At 34.6% G+C, this 23,982-nt stretch overlaps 1 protein-coding gene across 6 annotated transcripts in view; it reads right to left on the bottom strand.

The window, feature by feature from the left end:
• Positions 1-257: 257 nt before the first annotated feature.
• The window catches only part of PARP8 (poly(ADP-ribose) polymerase family member 8), a 177,408-nt gene continuing 153,683 nt past the window's right edge, over positions 258-23,982 (bottom strand). For 5 of the 6 annotated variants that reach the window (XM_024246841.3, XM_054555263.2, XM_063724020.1 and 2 more), the window contains 11 exons: positions 22,325-22,450; positions 21,263-21,328; positions 18,667-18,734; positions 16,846-16,894; positions 15,593-15,705; positions 15,265-15,337; positions 13,654-13,723; positions 10,773-10,846; positions 9,558-9,627; positions 8,589-8,673; positions 258-1,699 (listed from right to left, as the gene is read on the bottom strand). In XM_024246841.3, the coding sequence (XP_024102609.2) occupies positions 1,597-1,699; positions 8,589-8,673; positions 9,558-9,627; positions 10,773-10,846; positions 13,654-13,723; positions 15,265-15,337; positions 15,593-15,705; positions 16,846-16,894; positions 18,667-18,734; positions 21,263-21,328; positions 22,325-22,450 (897 nt within the window). In that variant the 3' untranslated portion in view covers positions 258-1,596. 6 annotated transcript variants of the gene reach the window in all.

The raw sequence follows: 23,982 nt of genomic DNA, 5'->3' as shown, positions 1-23,982 counted from the left end.
CAGCCTAGCCCAGAGTTCAGAGCCACAAGTCAAAACAGATCAATGCTTTAAGTAGATACTATCAAAATGATTAATATCCCAACCACTTCAAGCCTATTTTTTCTTGCAGAAATAAGTGGCATATCAATTATTTGCAATATAACAAAACAAATTATTAGAAAATACTTCCTAAACTGCAACCCTTAACAACATGTATGACCTTTTTCTCACCTTTTACGCCAGACAAAGGAAATAAACACAGCAGTTATCACATTATACTTACAAATGACTATACATTTTTATTTTTTTTTACATAAATTAAAATCAGATAGAGCCTTGATTCAGGGTTTGAATAGAGTGGCAGACTCACTAATTAAACTGCTTTCATGAATGGCCTTATTCCAAAGACAACATGTGGGAAAATAAACACTGTCAATTAAAACTTGATGAATAAGAACTCTAGGACTCAAAGAATAAGAAATGATTTTGATGAAATTATGACTCTTGAAAAGGAAATGCTGAGAGCTGGTGTTACTGTTCTCTATAAACTTATTTGTGGTCTTTTAATATAAAAGAAGCGTCAAAGTTTGTGTTCTTTCTCAATATGAAAAAAATAAGCAGAGGTATTAGATGAACAAATATAAAAATGCTGGTGTGGCATAAATAAAATTGTATAATGTTTTCTTGTAGTAAATAAAAAAATATACGGGTTCTTTAAATTCTGAGGTCTTTCTTTTAAATACATAATCATTTGACTATAGATTCAGTCTACCAGGCCATGTATGTTCCCCAAATTATGACTTTTAGATAACATTTTAAAAGAGCTGAATTTCTTCAGACAAACAGAAAAATTGTCTGCAAATATTTTCAGTGAATGAATGGTAGTAAATCTGGCTCCTATCTTGATTTATGTCCAAATTTCTTGCTTACTAAATATTATCTTCTTTCCATTAAATGAGGATAGAATTGTGAAGCTAAGCCATCTTTCTTGTCAAAACATACGTGTGAATATACACAAATATATTCACAACCACACATTTTGATGCATGAATCTATAGATGTGTATATTGCATACTTTTTGGCAAAGCACTGCTTCTAAGACATACTTGTTTTTTTATGAGGAAAAATAGAATAGGGAACATCCCTTCGAAAACATTAGAATGCCCATACTACTAATGATATAACACATCAGAATGTGCAAACAGTATACTTATTGCAAAGTATCTGATAGATTTAGATGCCATTATAAAATGTTCTCAATTCTATTTTGGTAACCTAAAATGTCGGTATATAATACCAAATATCCAGTTAAAGAGTTTAGTATAAAAATATCAGCACAAAACAGTTTTTTCAATCTGTTTATTGTGTGAGCAACCCAAACTTCAGTTTAAGTGCTGTTGAAATTTTATTACTAGATTCCATAACCCTACAATTGATAAATCTTATACCATTTTAGGTATTTAATGAGATACTTAGAAATACTAAGAAAAAAATCAGTATTCAAAGGGTTAATTTTGTTTATAATAACAATAAATAATTTTATAATCTTCTTCAGTTCAAAATCCAGCTTTGAACCCGAGGAAGGCTTTTGAATCATGTTAATTAAATGGTGGTCCTTTAACCAGTAGCAGTTTGATTACCAATTACTCGGAGGATCTCTTTGTGAATGCCTCCTTCTTGTGTATTAATATTTGCATCTCCCACTTGGCCGTCTTCATAGCTGAAATACAAAACATAAAAAGATAAAAACATTTTAAAAGATGGCAGCATTTAAAACAGCTTAGAAATGCTATTTGATACCTAAAATACAGCCCAAAAGCAAATTATACAGTTGTTTTTCAGGTGTATTTAACAATGTGTTCTCACTGCGAAACACAGAACAGCCCATTCTATGCCATGCCTAAATTTTCCCCTTTCTTCCATTTTTTTTTTATCCTCCCATAAAGGACTGTCTGAGTTGCAAGAAGCTTCTCAGTGTCTTTGGCCTTGCAGGCGTTTCCCATAGCAGCTGCTATGAAGTCTACTATAAAAAAATATAACAGCTTCAACTTTATGTTGCTAAGATTCTGGACTTTTTAACTCTACTCTTACTTCGATCATTTCTTTATTTTCTGACTGATGACAACACTTCACTTTCTACCACTGCTTCTTTGCCATGCCTGCCTTCTAATAATTATTCAGCCATAATCAGTGCTGCCCTTTTTTCTTATCACTGGTTGCACTATTTAGTCTGACTGTAACATATTCTTATTTATGCTGGCACTTCACAAAAGAATGCAAGCCTGCTAAGTTTACTTTAGCAGTAGAAGGGAAAACATAATATTAAAGAACAGCAATTACCAAGTTCTTTAAAAAGAAATAATTACATTTTAGATGGTAATTCATTTTTCTCAAATAAAGTTACTTGGGCAATAAGAATTTCCTAAGAATGAATTTTCAAGCTTTCATGATCATATTCAGAGGGGAACAAGTGATAAATTAATTTTACTTCATAAAAACGGCTTCAAGACAGAAGCTTTAGAAAAGTGGTAATTACTTGAAAACAGATAACCAGGGATATAAGCACAGTGTCTCAAAGATTAATACTAGCCACTATCTTTTCCTGAAATAGCAAAATATAGGAAAATGAAAAGATGACATATAGCAGAGAGAACTTGGCTCCTTATGTAATCCACTGCTTAACTATCAAGTGATAACTGCATTTGTACCAAGTCTAAATTCTTAACTAAATGACCCAAGGTTGTCTATTTGGCTAATTCTTATCACTGTTTTAGATATACTTAGCAAGTTTCAACTTACATATACATGGAAATGACACCTCATGGTGAAACATTACCCTAAGAAAAAGAATGGGATATGTGGTACACAGCCCAATTACAAATATTTTCTCAGGACAGTGAGCGCTCTGTTACTGAGATTAATTCTCCATCACTTTTATTGCATCTTCTTCCTTGGCCTCTCATTTCAATGATGGTTTTATACGTGAATCACACCTCAGTTTTCTTTCTTCTCATGATATGCAAAATCAATGATTTCAGCCCCGTTCAAGTTTTAACTATCACCCACATGCTAATTCCTAAAGCTCTACCTCCAATCCTTAAATTTTTCTCTCTACATAACTTTCCTACAGATAACACAAATTCAGTATATTCAAAGCCCTTATTTTTTGACCCTAGGACTGCTACTTTTTATGCTATCCATATCTCAATTTGATGTACCATCATCCAGCAACACAGAACCTTTAGTCATTCTTGGCTCTTCTTTGTGCCTAAACCCAATTAATCACCAAGCTATCTTGCTTCCATTTTCTTAAATCTTCTCTCTACTTTTGTTTAGGCCTCCATTGTCATTCTTCTAAATGAGTGGTTTTCAAGTTGCAGATTGTGTATAACTAGTGGGTTTTTAAATTAATTTAGGTTGTCCAGACCAGCATTTTAAGTGACTAACATAGAATCGAATCGAATCGAATCGAATAGAGAACATTGACTTCACTACAGATAGAAAGAATTATTTTTTTCTAAGTCACAATGTCAAACACATTTCTTTTTGTGGCAAGAAAAACTGATCTAGAATGTTGTTATAACATTATAACTGATGTCTCTGTCTCTACACTTATCCCCATCATATGTCCTACAAGATCTATTCTCCAACCTGCAAAAGCGATAGAAAAATGGCCTCCATCTCACTTACAGAACAAAATCCAAGTTATTGGCAATACGAGTTCCTTCACCATTCAAATACAGACTTCCTCTCCGGTCATGCCTCATCACTCCCCCATCACTCTTTTCAGTCAGATGGAAGGGTTTGTCTACCCAAATATTATATGTACCCTGACACTTAAAAAGCATTAGAAGTTAGTAGAGAAGATATGAGATTCAAATTCTTTGAATAAACTACAATAATTTAAGACTGAAAGAGCACAGAGTAAGAGAGAACAGAGAGCAAAAGTGGGAGTGAAGGCAAGAGTGAGAACTAGAGAGAGAGAGAGACAGTATGCTTGAAAGTATTAAATAAAATGCATATTTTTCTACTGTCTAGGAAACCCACAAGGAAGCACAACAGTTGTGGGTTGAAGGACAAAGTTGACCAAAGGCATTCAGGTGTTTTAAATTTGATGCATATATAATAATCAAGAAAAATCAAACATCCATTTAATTTGGGCAACTGGCAAGGCTTAGATACATAAGTTGGTAGTGGCATTAGAGTATTTATTACAATAGGGTATACAGAACATGTCACAGCTATTTATGATTTAAGAGTAACGTTCTTTTATGTCTGGAAAGCAGCAGAATTTAAGAGAAATAGAACATGAATGATACCACTAGAGAGATGATACATTTGACTGGGTTTTGGTAGAATGAAAAATGAAAACGTCTAAAAGGAGACAAGAATTATTCATATTCCAAGGAGTGTAAAAAGATTACTAAAATTTTAACGAAAAATTAACCAATTTGCTTTAAAAATAATAGAAACTAGGATATTAGATGAAACTTAGCTGCCTGTAAATTTCTTAGGTATATCAGGACATTTCATAAATAAAAACTTTTGAAATTACTGACAACTTGGTGGGAGGATCACTTGAGCTCAGGAGTTTGAGACACACCTGAGTAACATAGCCAAGATCTCATCTCCACAAATTAAAAAAATGACAAGGCAGCCTGAGCTGTCCAAACATAGGGTGAGCAGAATTCAGAGAAAAGACAGAATCATTTCAGACTGGGAGGTCAGGGAAGGCGCCAAGGAAAAGACCATGTTTGAATGAGCCTTGAAAAATAGGCTAATGGTCTAGCTGGTAAGAAGGCCAAATCATTCGGATTGACTGAGCAAAGGCACAATAGTGGGAACTACAACTCCAAGTTGTTTTTAAGAAACAGCTTGGACAAGAATTTCACTTAATCAGTGGTTTGTGCATGTAACTGAAGTAAGGTAGAAGCGACTCTATATGTTGGAGAATGCTATGCTTCTATTTAAGTATCAGCCTGTCTGGGCAGTGAATAATCAAAACACTGCTTTAGGGAAATTAATATGGTACAAATAGTATGATCTTAGAATTTTATATGCATAGGAATGTAGGCTGTACACCAAAGGATTAATCTTAGTTAACTCTAAATGGGGATAATATGGAAAATTTTCTCCTTTTTTTGGCTTATCTTCAATTTCTGAATACTAAAGAGGTATATCACTAGTGTAATAATGGTAATGTTTAATAAGTCTTGCATTGCACAAAGGAGGCTAAGAGTGATGAAGAACGTAGAAGCAGGGAGAACTAATAATCTTTTGATATACTCTAGGGGAGAGAATAATATATCCATGGGAATAAAGGCATTGGGACAAAATTGTGAAAAGATAAACTTGGGAATTGATGACTATAGTGAGCAAGGAAAAAGAAATGGAAAACTACAGCTCAGGTTTCGAGTCTCTTTGGTGTATAAAATTACTGCACAGATTGGAGAAGGTGAGATGTTGGCCAGGGAATTTAAATAATGGGTTCCTATTTGTATACTGATTTTGAGGTATTAGCCCTTTTTGAGGGCAAATACTCATCAAACAGTTATAATGTGAGCATTTTATTCATTCCTACATTCACATCTCCAGCCCTTTTGAAAATAGCTTCCTAATTTCTACATATGGGTCTTAATGTCCTAGTACACATGCGTTTCAAGGTTAGTCATGTAATCAAGCTTTACTCACAGTTTCTAGAAACTAGGAATTGGCTTGGATCTGTTCATAACATCTGAACTATTACATTTTGCCTGGAGCACTTATATTTAATTAAGTTTCTTCATTTTGGAATTTTCCAACAAAAATTTTTTGAACTTCTAATTCTCTTCTTCTTCTTTTTTTTTTAATTGATATCTTCCTTTAAATTTTTACTTCCATTTTTTTTTCTGATACACCAGCCTGTTCCCTAAAATTTCCCTCTAATTTTTCTCTCATTCTGTGCTGCTTACTTGCTGGAAAACATGTGATGAGCATACTATGTGACTGTTTTATCATCTCAACTGTGGGAATCAGATTAGCATGGGAGTTATTGTAATTTTTAGTATTGTTACTTGATAATAGATTTTTAAAGAAGGTAACCATGTTAACTCATATCCTAGTCATTAGGCAAAGCTTCTAACATCCAGGATCACATAATGTATTAAAAAATTAAAATAAAAAGAACAGAAATTGAGTTTTTGTCTTATCTTCATTCTCATCGATTTATTCTTCTTCTATGTGTTACCACGCATTAGGGCGGCTCACTACTAGTAGAACTCTGTGATCATATCTTTTATAGAGAAAGAAACTGATGGTTGTAATTAGAATGCACATTAATGAAACAGATTCCCCTTTTGATGTGTTTTGAATTTATCAATTTTCCTTAATGAGTCTCTTCACTCCTGAGGGTGCAGAAAGGATGAAATCTCATTTGTATTCACAAAGCAATGAAAATTATCTTAATATGATAATATGAAATTTTTCCTCATATTATTTAGGAAGTATCTGAGTGTACTTCTCTTTTCTTCACATGATTTATCCTCAATTTTTGCTTATGAAATACAGAAATTCTTTTCTCCAGTAAACACCACCCGCAACATGTATATCCCTACAGATAGGCTTTATGTATAATTTATCTAAAAGTTCAAAAGAAATAATACTAAAAATGGTACTGTCTATTTAAATATCTAAGGTTGTTTATTTGGCTCAATTAATTTTAATTTTAGCAAGATGCAGAAGGAGTAGATGAACTGATTAGATGACAGGCTAAGGAAAGCACTCTGGAGTTACTTTTTGGCCAAAATCTCAAGATTTCTCAGTGAAATAACTTGGTGACTGAAGGCTTCTTTTTGGAAGGCCAAGCATCTAATAGTGGATAACAATCAAGATAGTTAAGAAAGAAGAGAGAAAAAAATATTTAATAGCCTTTCAGTAGCCAAGACGTGCATTGTGCTAAATTAATCCTCGTAATAAACTTTACAGGTACTGTGTGCAGTTAGCTTCTCTAGGAACCCCCAGGATCCTCTTGGAGTCTTTCTCTGCCTTCTTTCTGCCCCAGGAACCTGACCTGTAAGGAATTTCTCAATAAGCTTCATTGTTCTCTAGCTTCTGGAAGGGTCTGGCCAATGGGGCTTCCCAACAGGACTGCTTCCTGTCTGGGTCCTTTTGTACCTGGGAATGTATAACAGCTCTGGTGCTAACAGATCCAGGTTACTACACTGGACCTGCGGTTTCCTTATAACCACACCCTTGTAAATAATCTAATTGTGGATGACCCAAAAATATTTTTCATGGGTCATCTGTTTCCTGTTTGGATTCTGACTGATACAGGTATATTATTATCATTTTACCAATGAAGCTTAGACATGTTATACAACCAGGCAATAGCACCTTACTAATTACTATTCAGCCAGGATTCAAACTATCTGATCAAAAGCGGGCTTTTTCTCCTATACTCACTGCTGCCTCACTGTTAAGAAAGAAATCTATAGCCAGTAAATTTCTATCATAAGAACGATCACAGTTTTCAAATCATCCAAAAGAAAACCAGGCAGCTTGTAAGTTTCACTGTGAATAGTCTGTCAACAAGCCAACAGATCCAAGGCTGAATGCACAGTGTACTAAGGATATACAGTATACTGAAGCAAACTTAACAGTTCCATTTTTCAGCTTCTTTTAAGAATACTACATAAAGTACAAAACAGATATGCTCAACTCTTCCCTGAAATCCTTTCTGTGACAAGATCATGGATAAGGTGGGAACAGTTGGAAGCCAAGGGTAGAGTGAAAATTGGACTGGTCTACTGCACCCATTATTTAGGAATGAAAAATAATGCTTTTATATTTTAATGCGAATCTTACAATACAGCCGTGCCAAAAAAAAACCCCACATCGACTGTACTGCATTGCCAGCCTATATTATATGGAATGTAGATCAATCTTTTATAGGACAGACCTTTTCATTATTGTATTCTTCATCCCAGTTCTAAATTTTTAAAATTAACAAAAGTATATGTGTGTATGGAGGTGTATAAACACATGTATACATATATACACACAGAGAGATGGCTAGAGAGACAGAGATGATGTTTTTCTTTTTTCTCTTTTCTTGAGACAGATTCTCCCTCTGTCACCCAGGCTGGAGTGCAGTGGTGCTATCTTGGCTCACTGCAACCTCCACCTCTTGGGTTCAAGCGATTCTCCTGCCTCAGCCCCAGCAGCTGGGACTACAGGCATGCACCACCATGCCCAGCTAATTTTTGTATTTTTAGTAGAGATAGGGTTTCACCACATTAGCCAGGCTGGTCTCAAACCCCTGTCCTTAGGTGATCCACCTGCCTCGGCTTCCCAAAGTGTTGGGATTACAGGTGTGGGCCACCGAGCCTGACTAAGATGACGTTTTTTAGTTGTAAGTTAACAGGTGTTTTTCATGAGCTCTTCTAAGTTAACAGCATTTAAAAATTATTAAATTTTTTAATGGCTTATTGAAAATAAAACAGAAACATTAATTGATGTTAAACTCAATTACCTGTTATATTTTGGCAGCTAAAGAGACCAAACGATAATTCAGTCACCACTAACCCATTTGTGGCAGACAGTAATACACAAATTTGAGCATTTCCACTTACACGAAAAAGAATCGTGTGCAGACATGGTCAGTATTGGGGACAACCCATATCTCTCCATGTTTGTGCAGGTCAGGTGAGGTGATCACTGTAAGTGGAAAATAAAATTAAAGAACCACTTTATTCTAAAGGAATCCTAGTCCATTCCGACTTAATATATCTCTTCTCTTTGAAATCTAAAGCAAAAATACAAGCACTAACGAACACATAAAAATTGTTTAGCCTTATTGTCTATGAAGAAATATAGATAAAAACAGTGAAAGGCCATGTAACAACTTTATAATTTGAATAACAACTGGTATAACAATAAAAAGGGACTCATCTAAGTATTATCAAAAGCAGACAGGTCCTGACTTAAGAACTATGTAGACAGCAAGTTCATGTACTATATAACTACTGTGTGTTGAAAACTTAAAAGACAGTTGACAGTAGCTACTAAAACTCCTAACACAAGAAGAAAAAAATGAATTTTTAGCCAATGTCATATTTTAAAGCAAGAACAAAGAAAAGTATATCATCTTGCAAATCACCCATCAATTTTTCTGTCCTGAGTACAGAATAATATAATACTTTCAGTGTAGAAACAGAAAGACCTAATAGGTTATCTTCTCAGTGCTTGGTTCATCTTTCACATTTTTCACCGTATCATATATTCAAATACCAAATTTAAGAGGAAGGTAACACATTAACTAAAGAGATAAGCATTACTTGATCAGAAAGATATAATTACCATTCTGGAAATATCTGCCAGAAATAAAATATGTCACTGCCTGAATTCTTGCCAATTCTGCAATTTGGTTTGAACCTTTATGATCTCTACGGTACCCGTTTTTGCATTTGTGCCCTTTGAGATGATCATAAGGAATAATGCTTTCCCTATTCCACCATAAGCACTCTGTAAATATACTTATGTTTTTAATTATAAATGAGCTAGGAACTAACACTATGAGGTTCGTAAAACTTTCAACTTACCTTCACATAAGGCTATGCATTTTAAGTTACGGCTTTGCAGGAATTGGGATTGCTGTCCTTTTTTCTGTGACTAAATTCCAAAAACAATTAAAACTTAGAGTCAGAAGGAAACACTTTGTGAAAAAGCTGTTCATCATTAAAAAGTAATAGTCACTAAGATGGCTCCAGGTAAAAAAAAAAAAAAAAAAAAAAAAGCCTATCTAGACTAGCATCAATTTCCTTGCACTCTCTTAATATTGTTATTTTTATTTAATTTCTGTACATCATCATTACTAAATTATTCCTGAGATAAGTGAACTGAAAAATGCTAAATTAGGGTTCAATAATCTTACAACATGGAATTAGAACTCTAATTTATTTTTACTAAAAGCTTGGCCTCTTTACTTCAAAGTAAACAAAATTAAATTTGCATGATCTTTTCAAACATCAAAATCAATTATTTCAGATCATCTACTCCAAAACCAACCCATTTTTTTTAACAGCATCATTTACTAGGTCACAGAAGTTACAGAAACATTTCATGTAGAAAATCTGGGATGTTTTTGTTTTTTTGTTTTCAGATATTAGATTAGCTACACTCTTTTTTAAAAAATTTAAAGTCACACTACTTATCAGATGATTTTTTAATTTTCCCAGAATATACTTGTTTTCTCTGAAACAACATAGGATTGATGGTCATTCTACTCTCTTCCCAGAATGTTCTTTCTCCTAGAGAGTCACATGGCTCATGCACTCATCATCTGTAGGTCTTGACTCAAATGTCACCTTCTCAGAGTATCCTTTCCTGACCATCCCATTAAACATTCAACCCAGATCCCTCTTCCACCTGACAGCATTAAATGTCTTATTTCCCTGATTTATTTTTCTTCATAATATCTAGCATTCTATCTATCTAAATATGTATTTAATTTATTTATACCCCTCAGCAGGATGTTGGCTCCAAGAGACGGAATATGTGTCTACTTTTGGCCATCACTACACTCTACTGCCTAGGAGTATCTCTGGTATTACAGTGGGAGATAAATAAATACCTGTTAATTAATTATTGTATAGAGGCAACTCAGTTACCGCATTTCAGAGTGAGTTTTATTCCTTTATAAGTAATGACCACATTAAATAATTTTTCAGACTTAAAAAGCCTATTTTTCCATGCTCTGCTGGCTAATGAGGCCACAGTTCACTAATCATAAGCAGTCACTAAAGTCACTACAACACCTGTGATGCATTGCTGCTTTTACTGCTTGAAGCTGGCTCGTCCTTGGCTGACACCTTCTGTTTCTTGTTCATCCCTGAAAACATCAGCAAAATAATAATTTAGGGACAAAGCTGTCTGATGCGGCTCAAAGTACAATCCACCTACTATGCCAAGTTCCATTCTAGGTAAAGGTTTGATCACATTAGGCTAGAGACAGTAACAAAGGGCTGTGCCTTCAGCACCTGAGGTGGAAGGTCAGTGGGTTTGGGAAGTCCTGAGAAAGTTATTTTCTTGCATTGAAAGCAAGGATCGAAAATTCTTCTGCATAAAATTAATATAATTTAAAAATTCTTAAAACTCGATTTTAAAAGGCTTTTAGAACCTAACTTTCATTCCTACTATCTGGCTAGGAGAAGGAGAAAATAAAGGGTGGGAAATGTGAACAATGCCAGAAAAATATTTTTACATTACAACTGAACTTTTGTTGTTATTTGTTCTTAAATTCTATGCAGAATTTAACATTTCTTCTAATTAAGACAAATTATATAAGTTTTTTTGTCTGTAATATTCACAAATTTTAGCTTACTCTGTAAATGCCATAATTTCTTACTGTGAATAATTTAGAAAAGCAGAACTAAGATACACATCTGTTTTAGAATAGGTAATTTGTATCTACACTTTATTAGAAAGTGTTCATCTACTGTTACACCAGAAGTTGAGATAGGTGTTAATTTTTGTAGTTGTTTCAGCAAATGGCTTAATGAGAAGGAGAAAAGCCTGTTTATAAATTTGCAAAGTACATTTATCCAACTTTTCCAGGACTTCCAAAAAGGTGCAGAGGTGGATGGGGACAGGTTGAGGAGAAGGCCTTGGATTTCAAATGCCAACTCTGAACAAAAAGCAAAGGGTATATATGCAGAGAAGCTGTCCTGTTCTCTTACCCCTACACTTTCAGCCCTCAAAATCAACTACAGATGCTACGTCATCTTACTGTAGTGATTCTTACATTTGTTTTAGATCAACAGCCCTTCAAGAATTTGAGGCAAGGTATGTACTCCCTCTCCAGACAAAAGCACATATACACAGACAAATTTTTACATCCATTCACACGGTTTGTACCTTTCCACAATTCTTTCCATGTACCCATCGAAGGAGTCTATATACCAGTATAAAAAACAGAAAATCACAGTACTTGATGATTTGCTGTGTTTTTTCTTTATGCTGAGAATGTGTTTATTTATTTCAGCTGGTTTCTTAGCTTTTTATTTTGTACTGTTTTAGCAAGATTTAGAGTCTGATTTTAATGTATTTCTTCTTTGTAACTCCATTTCCTATCTCTACAGTATCTTACACTTCCTGGTATTTATTTTCTTAGTTTTATTTTGGCATATTGTATTTTCAGAGATCACTGAAACAGTATTTCTTTGCTAACAAGAGATGGAGTCTAATTCCCCAACTCTGGAATATGAGTCAGGCTGTCTCAGGCCTGCCAGCGCAGCCCATCCATCAGCTGAGTGGCATTCAGTGGATGCTTCAAGGGGGTGAAGAATCACTTAGCCAGGTCCCATCCTAGATTCCTGACCCAAAGAATCTATTAGCATAATGAAGCTGTTATTTTGCCCTAAAGTTAAGGTGCTTTGTTGAACAGCAATAGTTACTTGAATAATTATGTTTCAATGTTTCATATATTTCTAATTTTTCTTTTTTTGTTAACATGTAACCTTCTCATTTTTTAAAGTTTTCTTTTCATCAGCATTTTACCATTTATCAATGTTGCTGTTTTCTTTTAGTATTTCTCATTATAAATCTGGTTTTAAGCATTCCAAGTTTCCTATCATTGAGAAACAACTTGTTATGGTTGGAAGAACATGAACTTTGGTAAATAAATTAGGTAGTTCTCTTTAATGTTCACCTGGTTATCAGATCTCTCTAAATATCCTTTCCTATAACATGAGGATATTAAGACTCACCATTCAGGCACCATGTGAATGACATCTCCTAAAATGTGTAATGTGATCACATAATCACACACACACACACGCATGAGCACACAAGCAAAACTAATTACATATGCAGTTATATGTGTATAAAACCACTTAAAAGTGTGAAGGAACATACACAGAACACTGAAGCTGTAGTAAAGGAGAGAAAATTTTCATCGCTACTTCAAAAATTCTGTGTAGCTTGAATTTACACAATGAGCATAATTATTTTATATTTAAACCAGAATAGGTTAGTTGTTATATAAATCATACTCATCATTGTAAAATATTCCAAAAATTTTTTAAGTGCAAAGAAGAAAACATCACCAATTCCACCAAGGATAAGTAATGCTAACAATTTGGTGATCATTCTTTCTACATTTTGAACTCACCAGGCTCCTGCACAGCACAAGTTTTCAATTTATTCCAAAGTATTTTTTCCCACAATCTCACCAAATTTACAAAAAGTTGTTAACAAGAAAGATGATTTTGAGGGTGTTTTTCTACTTCTAATGTTTCCATAATTCAAAAGCTTCTTTATGAATAATATAATAATACAAAGATAAGAAATTAGCATGATATAGAATTACACTTAAAGATATTATGTATGTGTACTTCTCAGTGCCCTACATAGTGCTTTGCATATACTATAGTCTCAATATTCATTTGCGGAAGGAATAAATGTAAGGAATATTAAATATTTTTTTAAATTGATGAAACATATATTCCATCTTGTACACTAGGGAGAGTATTATAAATTCATCTTGACACTGGGCTTTGTTTTTGCTTTTGACATTTAGCAAATAAATTTAATAAAGATATATCTAATAAGGCACAATAGAAAGCTGTGAATAGAGTATAAACAATAAGAAAATTAAAACCTAATAAATTTGACTTTGGAAATGAAATACAGGATTACCTGAGTAACCAAATGATATGCTTGACATTGGACTAAGATAGATTCCACTTCCATACATTGCACCATGGAGCTAAGATGGGAAGAGTGGCAGAGAGAGAGACAGAGGTTTGTTCATGGTTTAAATGTTAATATTTGACAAAGCAATCAGTTTCATGTCAGAACATTCAGTCTTACAAAAAAATGACAGAGCTTCTATTCCAAGGTCTAATTTGAAAACAGTACTAATATCCTTGTGCTTAAAACTCAGAGTTTATGTAAGAAAAATGGTATCTAGAGGAAACTGATTCTTGATAAATGTTTTCCATCCTACCATTAATAAAGACAATCACTTATTATAAAGTACACTAGTAGGCCTTTATTTTAATAGATCTAAAATTTGAGAAACTAAAGTTGGTCTGAAAGACACAGTAATGCATTCTGATTAGGATTTATATGTTAGTGTATAAACAAACCATCCTGCTCAGATTTTCATTAAATAACACTATCTGTCATCCTGTTCTTATCCTTTGTTACATTTTTCAGGTTACATAAGTTTCATTAACTGAAACTATACTCAGATCAACTAAATTTCTTTCTTATTATCTCTGTGTTCTGGGCCTTCACACACTATTAGTATGAATTGAATACTAAACATATTTAACATTTAATTGAATCACCTAAAATGTCATCGTAATATGAGATCTAGCTCAAGTGACTGGGTTAAGCATCTCATTTCCTTATGTCCTTATGCTGTCAGATGAAAGAAAATTCAGCTGCATGAGAGTGAAGTGAAATGTGCAGGATGAAAGGCATAAATAAAGATGAAGATGACAGCCATGATATCCTGCTAACACCAAGTACTGTCCTGGAGGCAGAAAAGCAGGTATCAGATGGCTCTCTAGCATGCAGTCTCCACTCATTTCTATATTTTATTCTCTAAAAGCATTCATATTGAGGCCCAGTGCTCTAGAAATGTACATTGAGTTAACAGAATGCCTGTATGATTTTACTTTGTGCATGATAATGTTTTTCTACTTAAGTAAAAAGTGTGATTTGTTTTACTGTTTTCTCAGAGGGAATTAAACTCTCTTGTCTTTTCTTTTTTTTTTCTTTTTTTGTTGTTGAGACAGTCTTGCTCTGTCACCCAGGCTGAGGTACAGTGGTGTGATCTCAGCTCACTGCCACCTTCACCTTCATCTCCCAGGTTCAAATTATTCTCTTGCCTCAGCCTCCCAATTAGCTTCGATTGTAGGCATGTGCTACCACGCCTGGATAATTTTTTTTTTTTTTTGTATTTTTAATAGAGACAGGGTTTTGCCATGTTGGCCAGGCTGGTCTCAAGCTCCTGGCCTCAAGCGATCTGCCCGCCTCAGCTTTCCAAAGTGCTGGGGTTACAGGTGTGAGCCACTGCACCCAACCTTTCTTTTTCTTTTCATTATGTGATCCATTTTGTGTTTACATCATTGTGTATAGATCAGTTCTGCTTCAGTTCTAGTATGCCTACTAGAAATTCCATATAATGTCTTACTCACATGCTTCCTCTTTTGCAAGTTAAACCTAACAACAGGGTTGCTTACTGAATATCAATTCTGAAGAAGAATGAAGTCTTGTGAAAGCATTCAGAAAATCTACCTGCAATCGTGTATTAGAAGCAACAACCAGACCATTCCTCAGGATGGAGTGCCAGTTTTCAATGTGTGAGCCACTAAAAAAACAGACGGAAAGGAAAAAGCAAAACCAGAAAATTAATTATCTTCAAAGTGGTCAAAACATAATAAGTCATGGTGCCTTCTGAAGGTTCTGGATTGCCAAATCAAGTATTATGTAGTTGACTACATGACCATCTATTGAATGACCATCTACTGAATGACCATTTACTGAAAGACAGTGATATCTTCCCCATACATTTCTGGAAAATGTTAATGGGAGCACATCCCCATTAACATTAAGCCTTACTCACTGAAATGCAAAGGTGCTTCCAAAGAGTTTTTTAGCAGCTCTAAAATTGGATTCTTTGGCTGGTGGACTGCTGAGAAGAAGGAACTGATGTGGAGTATGCATAAACTTCAATTGCTGCCATTTAAAATAAAGACAAACAAAAACATGTAAAACTTAACATATATTCAGGCTGATGACAATTTCAAATTTTATTGGTTTAAGAATTACCCACTTTCAAACTATAGTAATTTTACACTAACCACATTAGCAAGCTAATTTGTATAATGTTTTTAAAACTCTACGTAAGTGGTAAGTCACATGGAATTGCAAATATGAAGAACAATTCTTCGGGCAAATGGGAAAGGAATAGGAAACAGACAATCCAAAGCCATTTATATTTAGCTTTGGAATACAGTATGCAATCATGTTTAAGCAGATCTGCCTTCTTAATTACATTTCTTTTAACATTTTTCTTATTGAGTCCCTAAGTATATACTAGCTATTTAACTGGGGAAATATTCTGGAGTTTGCTAAGCAGAAAAGAAAAGTTTATAAAACTGCAAAAATTATTATTATGCTTTATTTGCATATATTTATAAAATTGAGAATTTTTGCCTACATTCAAATATAGTCTCCTCCTCGGTCATGGAAAGAAATGAAAGCAGAATCTTTTGGATTAATAGCTTGATAACATCTTCTAAGTGTTTCCCTTTCTCTTAGGAATATAGTTATACAGGAATATAATGCATAGGAATCTCACATTTAGAGATTCACAGATGGCAAAAATGAGATTTTTAGGTACAGCTCTTAGGTGATGATCAGAACTGAAATCCAGAGTCTATTAGCTTTTTACAAATTATTATTTTTTAAGCTTACTAGGCTGATAAATAAGTTGTCTGAGGTCAATAGCTTCTCAGCTGTAGAAAAGTAGAAATGTGCCAACATGAAACTGACAATGATTACAAAGCACATTAACTTCCTTCTGGTCAATCTCCACATAACAGTTTTCAATTGCTTGTGGAATAACTAAATGATTTCACATTGATGTTTTTATTCACTTAAAAAGTCGGGACAGCAGACTGAATTTGAATTTGTTATCTTGGAAAGGTTTGGAGCTAGCAAACAATGGCTATTTCAAGCTAAAGAATTATATTTAACCTGGGTTTACTTCAATTCTTGGAGAGGCTGGCTAAAAATTACAAGGTAGGTTCTCCCAACTGATAAGTACTCCTCCCATTTCTGTATGCATATGTAAAAAAAAAAAAAACAACTTACCCTGTTAACTGGAAGTTTCACAATATGTGATCTATTACTTGATATAACCCTGAAATTAAAATGATCCATTAGTCACAAACACATGCCAAATATATTTAAAGTTCTTTTTCTTAGTTGGCAAGTGATTAAAACTTATTTTTGCTGTGCCATGAACTAAACTTGGAAATAATTTCATTTAGTCGCATAATTTAGGTTTGTTTCCTGAAACAATTTAAAGAGCTTATGTAACAAAAAAGGTAATATTTTAATCTGAGAAAACACACTAGGAAGTTGTTCCCTAAAACTTAAGACATAGTTTTTAATAAGCACAACCTCAAGTATCAGCAAAATGAACATTTGAACATTTCTGAATGTACTTTCAAATAATGATAATCCAAATACAAATAAGAGCAGTGAGTCATGGATCTGCTTCTTTTATTCCTCTCTTACATTGCTTAAATTAAGGATAAGTTCTTATGAAGATTTTTTTCTTTAAATATTTGAGGATCTCTTTGAGCTGATATATATACAATGGTTTACATACAAAATCCAACATATGTAGACACTGCAGTTGAAAAAAATTAAATTCAAGTATCTGAAAGGAACTGCTCTATAAGCACACAAAATAATAAGTTTTGGTAGACTCTCTTCATCTTGAAAGAAGAGTGACTAACAAGCTGAAGGAAATGATCACAAGAATTAAAAGTTAATCATCTGACTACAAGGAAAAAAAGAAAGCAACTAGATATATGCAATTTTTACCTTCAATCCAAATATAATAATGAGAAAAATTTAAAGGTTACAATGGAAATTTAGTGTTATTTTACTTAATTGTGTCAGAATTTAGTAACAGATCATAACAGATACAAAGAAGGAAGGCTTCTATACCTAATTTTTGTTATAATCTTGTTAGACTAAATTAAATGTGTATTATAAAATTTTAATGAAGTGAAAGTTAAGTAATCAGAATCTTGAGGAAGCCAGATTCTTTTGCATCTGCCCACCTTTACATATTTTTTTAAAACTTCCTGGTCATAGCATTGAATAAGTGCTCATTCATATCAATCTCTTATAAGCCTTACATCTGTATTACTGTATGGTAAATCTCACGATGGAGTTGGAGTTTTCAAAGTTAATTCAAAGAGATGTGTATAAAACCCTTATAAGGGATGCTGAGTAGAAACTAGTGTCTTCATTTTGCAAATGAGAAACAAGAGAGGGAATTATTAGAAGTAGAAGAGGGCAAATTATTTGAAATGGGCATCACAGCAAGGTGACTTCTCTCCTCTTCATAGTCTAGCCCTCCTTCTAGAATTCATGCTGGGATAACACTACATCCCTCACCAGGCTCACTCGGAAACTGCGCATCTTCTGCACTGAGCAAGCAAAGAGTTAATCATATTTATACTGCCCTTGTTAAGGGAGCAAAATATAAAATATTTATTTTAGATTAGAAAGATTTCAATAATAAAGGTTGAAACACTGAGTTTGATCACTTAGTCCTCACTGAACTAGAAAATTAAATGAACCAAAATACTTTTGCCACATAATCTAGTTAATCACATCTTTTAAAACTATAGGCAAACTGCTGTCAAATGCACTATTTATCCCTGGTAGTGCATGTGACAGCATTCTCTTCCTCTTGTGATGTATAAGTTTTAATTAAAGTGAGAGTCATTAAGGACTCTTAGGTTGTAAAATCACCAGGTCTCATAAGCTTGTAGAACTGTAGCACTGCAGGGCTTGTAAGACAGGTTTTTGTTTTGTTTTGTTTTGTTTTCCTTAAAGCAAGCAGTAGAAAAGGATGCTGTTTTCATTAAGAGGAAATCTAAAATTTTATACCATTGCAGTAAGGGATGAGCAAGGGGGTCCTGTTTATCCATCTGCTTCTTGATTTCCAGATATGGTGCCTGAAAAAAAGTCATTATACTTCTTGATTTTTCATAAAAATTCATTTTTCCATTTTCACAAAAGGAAAATCAGGCCAAACAATATGGCTAATCTAGTAAGACTTAAAAATTTACGGACTTAACATGAGAACAACAAAAATTGCCCTAGTCTTTTCTCCCAAGATGATGGGAACTGTGAACTTTCATGCCACCAAAATGACTTGCCCAAACACTGTGTTAAAAGACTTGTCCAGATTTTAGCCTGGCTTCCATTTACACTAGGCTATGTCCCTAAAGATGACCACTCTCTGGGTCCCTGCTGAGTTTCTGCTCAAGAAAACGTGATGCTGCCAAACCACAAAATGTATATTGTACCAACTCACTTTGCCAAACCATTTTTGGTAATTCTCCACTTATCCCCTTTTGTAACTTTCCATTTTTACATAACTCCCCTAGTCCCATCTTCTTTTCCTTGCCTTTTCACTTACTTGTAGTGCCTTTTGCTTCCTCTCCTCTGCCTTTAAAAACCTGGATCACCTTTGTCTTAGTTGAAGTTGAGCTCAGTTTATGCTGCAGTCTCTCTCCCCCACTGCAGTGCTCTGAATAAATCTGTCTTGCCACCTTTACAAGTGTCCTGTAAAGTTTCTCTTTCACAATGACTATTTTAACCAATAACTAATATGAAAGCAAAGCTTGTGAGGGCCACTACTAATGCTCATATCTGAGAGTCCAGACTTAGGTATAGATCTTTACACTAAAAAATTGGACGCAATTTACCTAAGACGAAGCCTTCTCTAAAAAGTATTTAATGGGATTTAACCAACAACCATTTCACAGAATGAAGAGCAATCTCTCTGTGATAATTTAGGGCTATGTATAGGACAGTACATTCTAGAAAACAGCACAGTATAATGTTGTATTTATTCAGAAAGGTTTAAAGAATTTGACACAATAAAACCTGAGAGCTTCCCTATGAAGTACACACCGAAAGAGGGTGCAGCATTACTACTTCTACCTTGACAGCGAAGCACCAAGCAATTAAGCAACTTGCCCAAGGTCACAGGCCACATTCATTGATGAGCCAGTTATCCAATTTTGGCCCCTTAACTTCCTAGGCTGACGTTCAGCCGTCTACGTTCCCTTCTATTAAAATAGCTTACACATGACCCAGAATAAAGAAAGCAATTTTTGGCAGAGAGCTGATTCCAGAGTCAGAGTTTGTAGCTATTTTTAAATCCAAAAATAATCAAGGTCTAGGGTATAGTATAAATACCTTATACCAAAGTCTTTTTCATGACTAAAAATGTTTATATGACTTTGTATAAGATATTCCAATATGTTCTTTTTTTCTCCTAGGTGGAAATACATTTTATTGTTTTCTTTCCCTATACAAATAAGGAGTGCTTGTCTGAGAAAGCATTCAGATAATACAGAAAGGTACTGGCATAGAAAAACAACCCGAAGTGATGGTGATTTTTTAAGCAAATGATAGCATTTGTGAATTAAAGGATCTCTTGTTTACTCTTTGCCAGACACACACTATTTATTGAGTGAATGAATGAATATTTGACTACATGAATAAATGATGATCAAAAGAATCAAGAATCAAAATGGAAATGCAAAAATGTACTTTTTGAGTATTGTCATCCTACAGAGGAGTAGAGATAACTCTGGGGGTTGGTGGGGGGCGGGGAGAAAGCAGCATAGCAGCTTAGTGGGCCCTGGGACAGGAGGGTTCGCCTATTCCCTCCCCAGAGAAAATAAAGGACCCAGGGTAATACTCATTATAAGCCTGCAAGGGTCTCTAGGGCAGTGCAATCCTTGAAACCACTACATGCAAGCTGCACACATAATGTGTGTTGTCAATCTCAGATTATTAATTTCTACTTACAATGATGAGTTTTAAACCTCTCTCCAAGTCTTTGGCAGTGGAAAGGTCTCAATAATTAAACAGTGTGTGCTTTTCCAAGTGCTGGACTATAGCCCAGGGATGTGTTAGATTTTCCTAACAAACTCCGATCCTTGCTCATCAAACTATTTCCACCAAAGCCTCCCTTAATGACCAAAAACATAAACCCATACTCTCAGGGAGCCTGGCATCTTCCAAAGTGGTTTTGGGATTTTGCATTATATAAAATATTTATGGAAAATTTCCATTTTAAAGAACATTTCTGTTTTTATTTTAATACTCAAATAACATTTTGAAATTGCTACCATCAATTAAAATTGACAGTCTAGGAAGATGGTACCAGATTTAACCTTTGCCTTAAAATATTCCGACATACCTACATGTACCCAAGCTCTTGCCCGAGTTTGAGGGCAGAGTATTAGGAGTATAATTATCTTATAATTATCCACTTACTTTCCTGAAGTCACAGTGTTACATGTTAGTACACTGATGTGATTTAATTAAAACATCTTAATACCGCACAAATTTTTAAATGATTTTAATTATACCCTGTATAATAGAAAAGTCTACATTTCACTACATAGCTAGAACTCTCAGACATTTTAAAAATATACTGTACAAGACCAGATGACATACTTACTTGTGTCATTTCTCTGATAGAAGTTATGCTATCCAGTGCTTTCATTACTCGATCATAATTCTTTTTCTGTTTAATGAAAAAGTGATGTTAAAAAACAGCATTTGCTTATAAGCTGTTGCAAGTCTGTATATCACTAGAGAAATATATTATTTCCATATGTGAATTTTCCATTGGGGTCAATTTGAAAGCAATGACTGTTTTGTGTACATAAAAGGGAAGACTATAATAAGATGGCTCCAGGACTTCAGTCAGAGAAAAGAAACAAAGAAAACAATGCCAATCCTTCTATAAGCCATGGGGGAAAAAATCTAGAAACACAAAAAAGTTACGGGGCTCCTGATTCAGGCTTTCACCACTAAAACACTAAGCCATAATGAATAAAGTCAACATAGAATCCTTCTAAAATACAAAAACCCACTTCAAATCTCACAACTGCTTTTATTTTATTTTGAGTTGAATATTGTTAACAAGAGTATGGCTGACAGTATGCAAATGATAGCATACAGTCACGTAACTGACAATTCATTTTCAAGCAAGATCTAAATATGTGCGCTGTTGCCATTTATGAAGAAATAAAGTTCTTCCAAGAAAATTGTATACAGTTGTTTCTATAAAATTATTTCAAGCTGAGTAGTAATAGAAACTGAGGCAATTTCAGCTCTTATGCAATTTGAAAGTTTTGTACTTTCAAAAGGATTCTGCCTTATCTTCAGGAACATTTATAAAACTGCTTCCTTAAGAAAGCAGGTCCATTAACAGTATGAACTAAACTTTCACTAACCTTCAGATAGCTAGGGAGGAAGAAAGGAAAGAGGAAAGGAGGGTTGAAGTGAAAATGCAGAAAAGAAAGGAAAATTTGTCCCTTTACCCATGATCTTTAAAATCAAAATGAGGTTATATAAGTCAGAATCCCCAAAAATATATGATGAAATTAAAATACTCATGGATATGCTTGATGAAATAGAGATTTAGATAGAAAGAGGAAACCTAATGAGACTACAATCTCAATGTTGTTATTGTTAAAGAAAACTTTGTGATTGGTGTGCCAGGATAACAACTTACCCTGGGGTTGAAGGCCAACATCTGAGGATCATTAGGATCTACCACAGAAGGATATGGCTCGAAAATCACAACTTTTCTAGGAGATTCCAACGCAGACCTACACATGGATACTAGTAGATCTACCACCTTGAAATATACACATAAGACAGTTACTACTCTTCAGGTTTTATCCAGTGGTTCGCCATTGTTTCTCCCTCTCAAGGTAGCATAAGTTAATGAGGAAGATCAGGACTGCTACCAATTTCTCAAATGTGTAATGCAAGACTTGAGACCACATATGACCAAACTTTACCATCAATTCAAAATAACAAACGTGTGCTGCCTCTTATTACTCACAACTTAATATCTCTTTTTCAAGGGCACACATTATATGCTAGTATTGTTCTCGACCCTATGGTAAGACAAGGCACAAGACAGACAAGTCCATGCTCTGGTGCAGCTGACAGTCTAAGGGAGAAGATACACAATAAAATATCAGTTAAACAAATAGATGCTTCAATAGAATTTTCTGATACTGTTAAATGTTATAAAAAAATAAAGTAGGCACTAGAGAATAATGCAGAAAGGGACACTGTTTTAGAGTGGCTAGGAAAGGTGGTGAATCTCAACAGAGACCTGTATGGGGTCAGAAAGGAGACAGGCGACCATCTGGGGAGAAGCTGTTCCAGGGGAAGGAAGCCCCATGTGCAGGAAAAGACTTTGGCATGCTCCAGGAATAGCTAATTGCCTGACAACATCTTTCCTCTTCCTATTCTCCTCTATCCAAGTCCACTAATGACCTTTGATTGGCTAAAGACAATGGCTTTATTCCTGTGTTATCCTGTTATCCTATGATTCTTCTGCACAATCTACTAAGAGGCAGTACTATATAGTAGTTTGATAGCATGGCTCCCCTTTCCAGTCCCCAAAACAATATATTCTGGCCACTGAATAAAGAAAACTGATACTGTCTGAATGGTTGGAGTTCACCTGAACAGACATATCTACAGTGTGAACACAAGTGACTTAATAAGGAAGCATATATATATCTTTATAGGGAAAGCTATTTCTAGAAAGTCTTTAGACAGGTATTTAAAAAATGCACAGTAAGAGGGGGCCAATTTTTGATTCTCCTGCTTTTAAGAGAGGAGTATTGTGACCTAATGACAGCAGAGCTCACTATGTTGTGTGGGTACTCACAAAACACACCCACCCAATCATAGCATCCAGAATTTCCAGTGACCTAAAATAATCAGCAACGCTCAAGACACCAGACATAACATGCCCCGAGTACACAGACATGCATATCCACAAGACACACTCAGAAAACAGAATGGAAACAGCTAATGTTCCTGACACACTATTTCATTTGTGTGTGTGTGTATATAGATATATGCAAGAAGTTATATTTCAAGCAATAAACATAGTAAGGACATAATAAAACCCTCCTTTTTGCCTTCCTCTCCCACCCTCACATTCCTTCTACGCTAGAGATGCACACTAACCCTGATACAGACTGTTTTCAGCATTATCTGGTCTCTAATGAAAACCCAAACAAGAACTGACAAAGAAGAATCAGTAAGATAAAATAGCCTTGTCGGGTGTAGTGGCTCACGCCTGTAATCCTAGCACTTTGGGAGGCCAAGGAGGGAGGATCGCCTGAGGTCAGGAGTTCGAGA

The sequence above is a fragment of the Pongo abelii genome, chromosome 4, assembly GCF_028885655.2.
Source record: "Pongo abelii isolate AG06213 chromosome 4, NHGRI_mPonAbe1-v2.0_pri, whole genome shotgun sequence".
In the NCBI taxonomy this organism is placed as follows: Eukaryota; Metazoa; Chordata; class Mammalia; order Primates; family Hominidae; genus Pongo; species Pongo abelii.
This window is presented reverse-complemented; position numbering and strand designations above follow the sequence as displayed.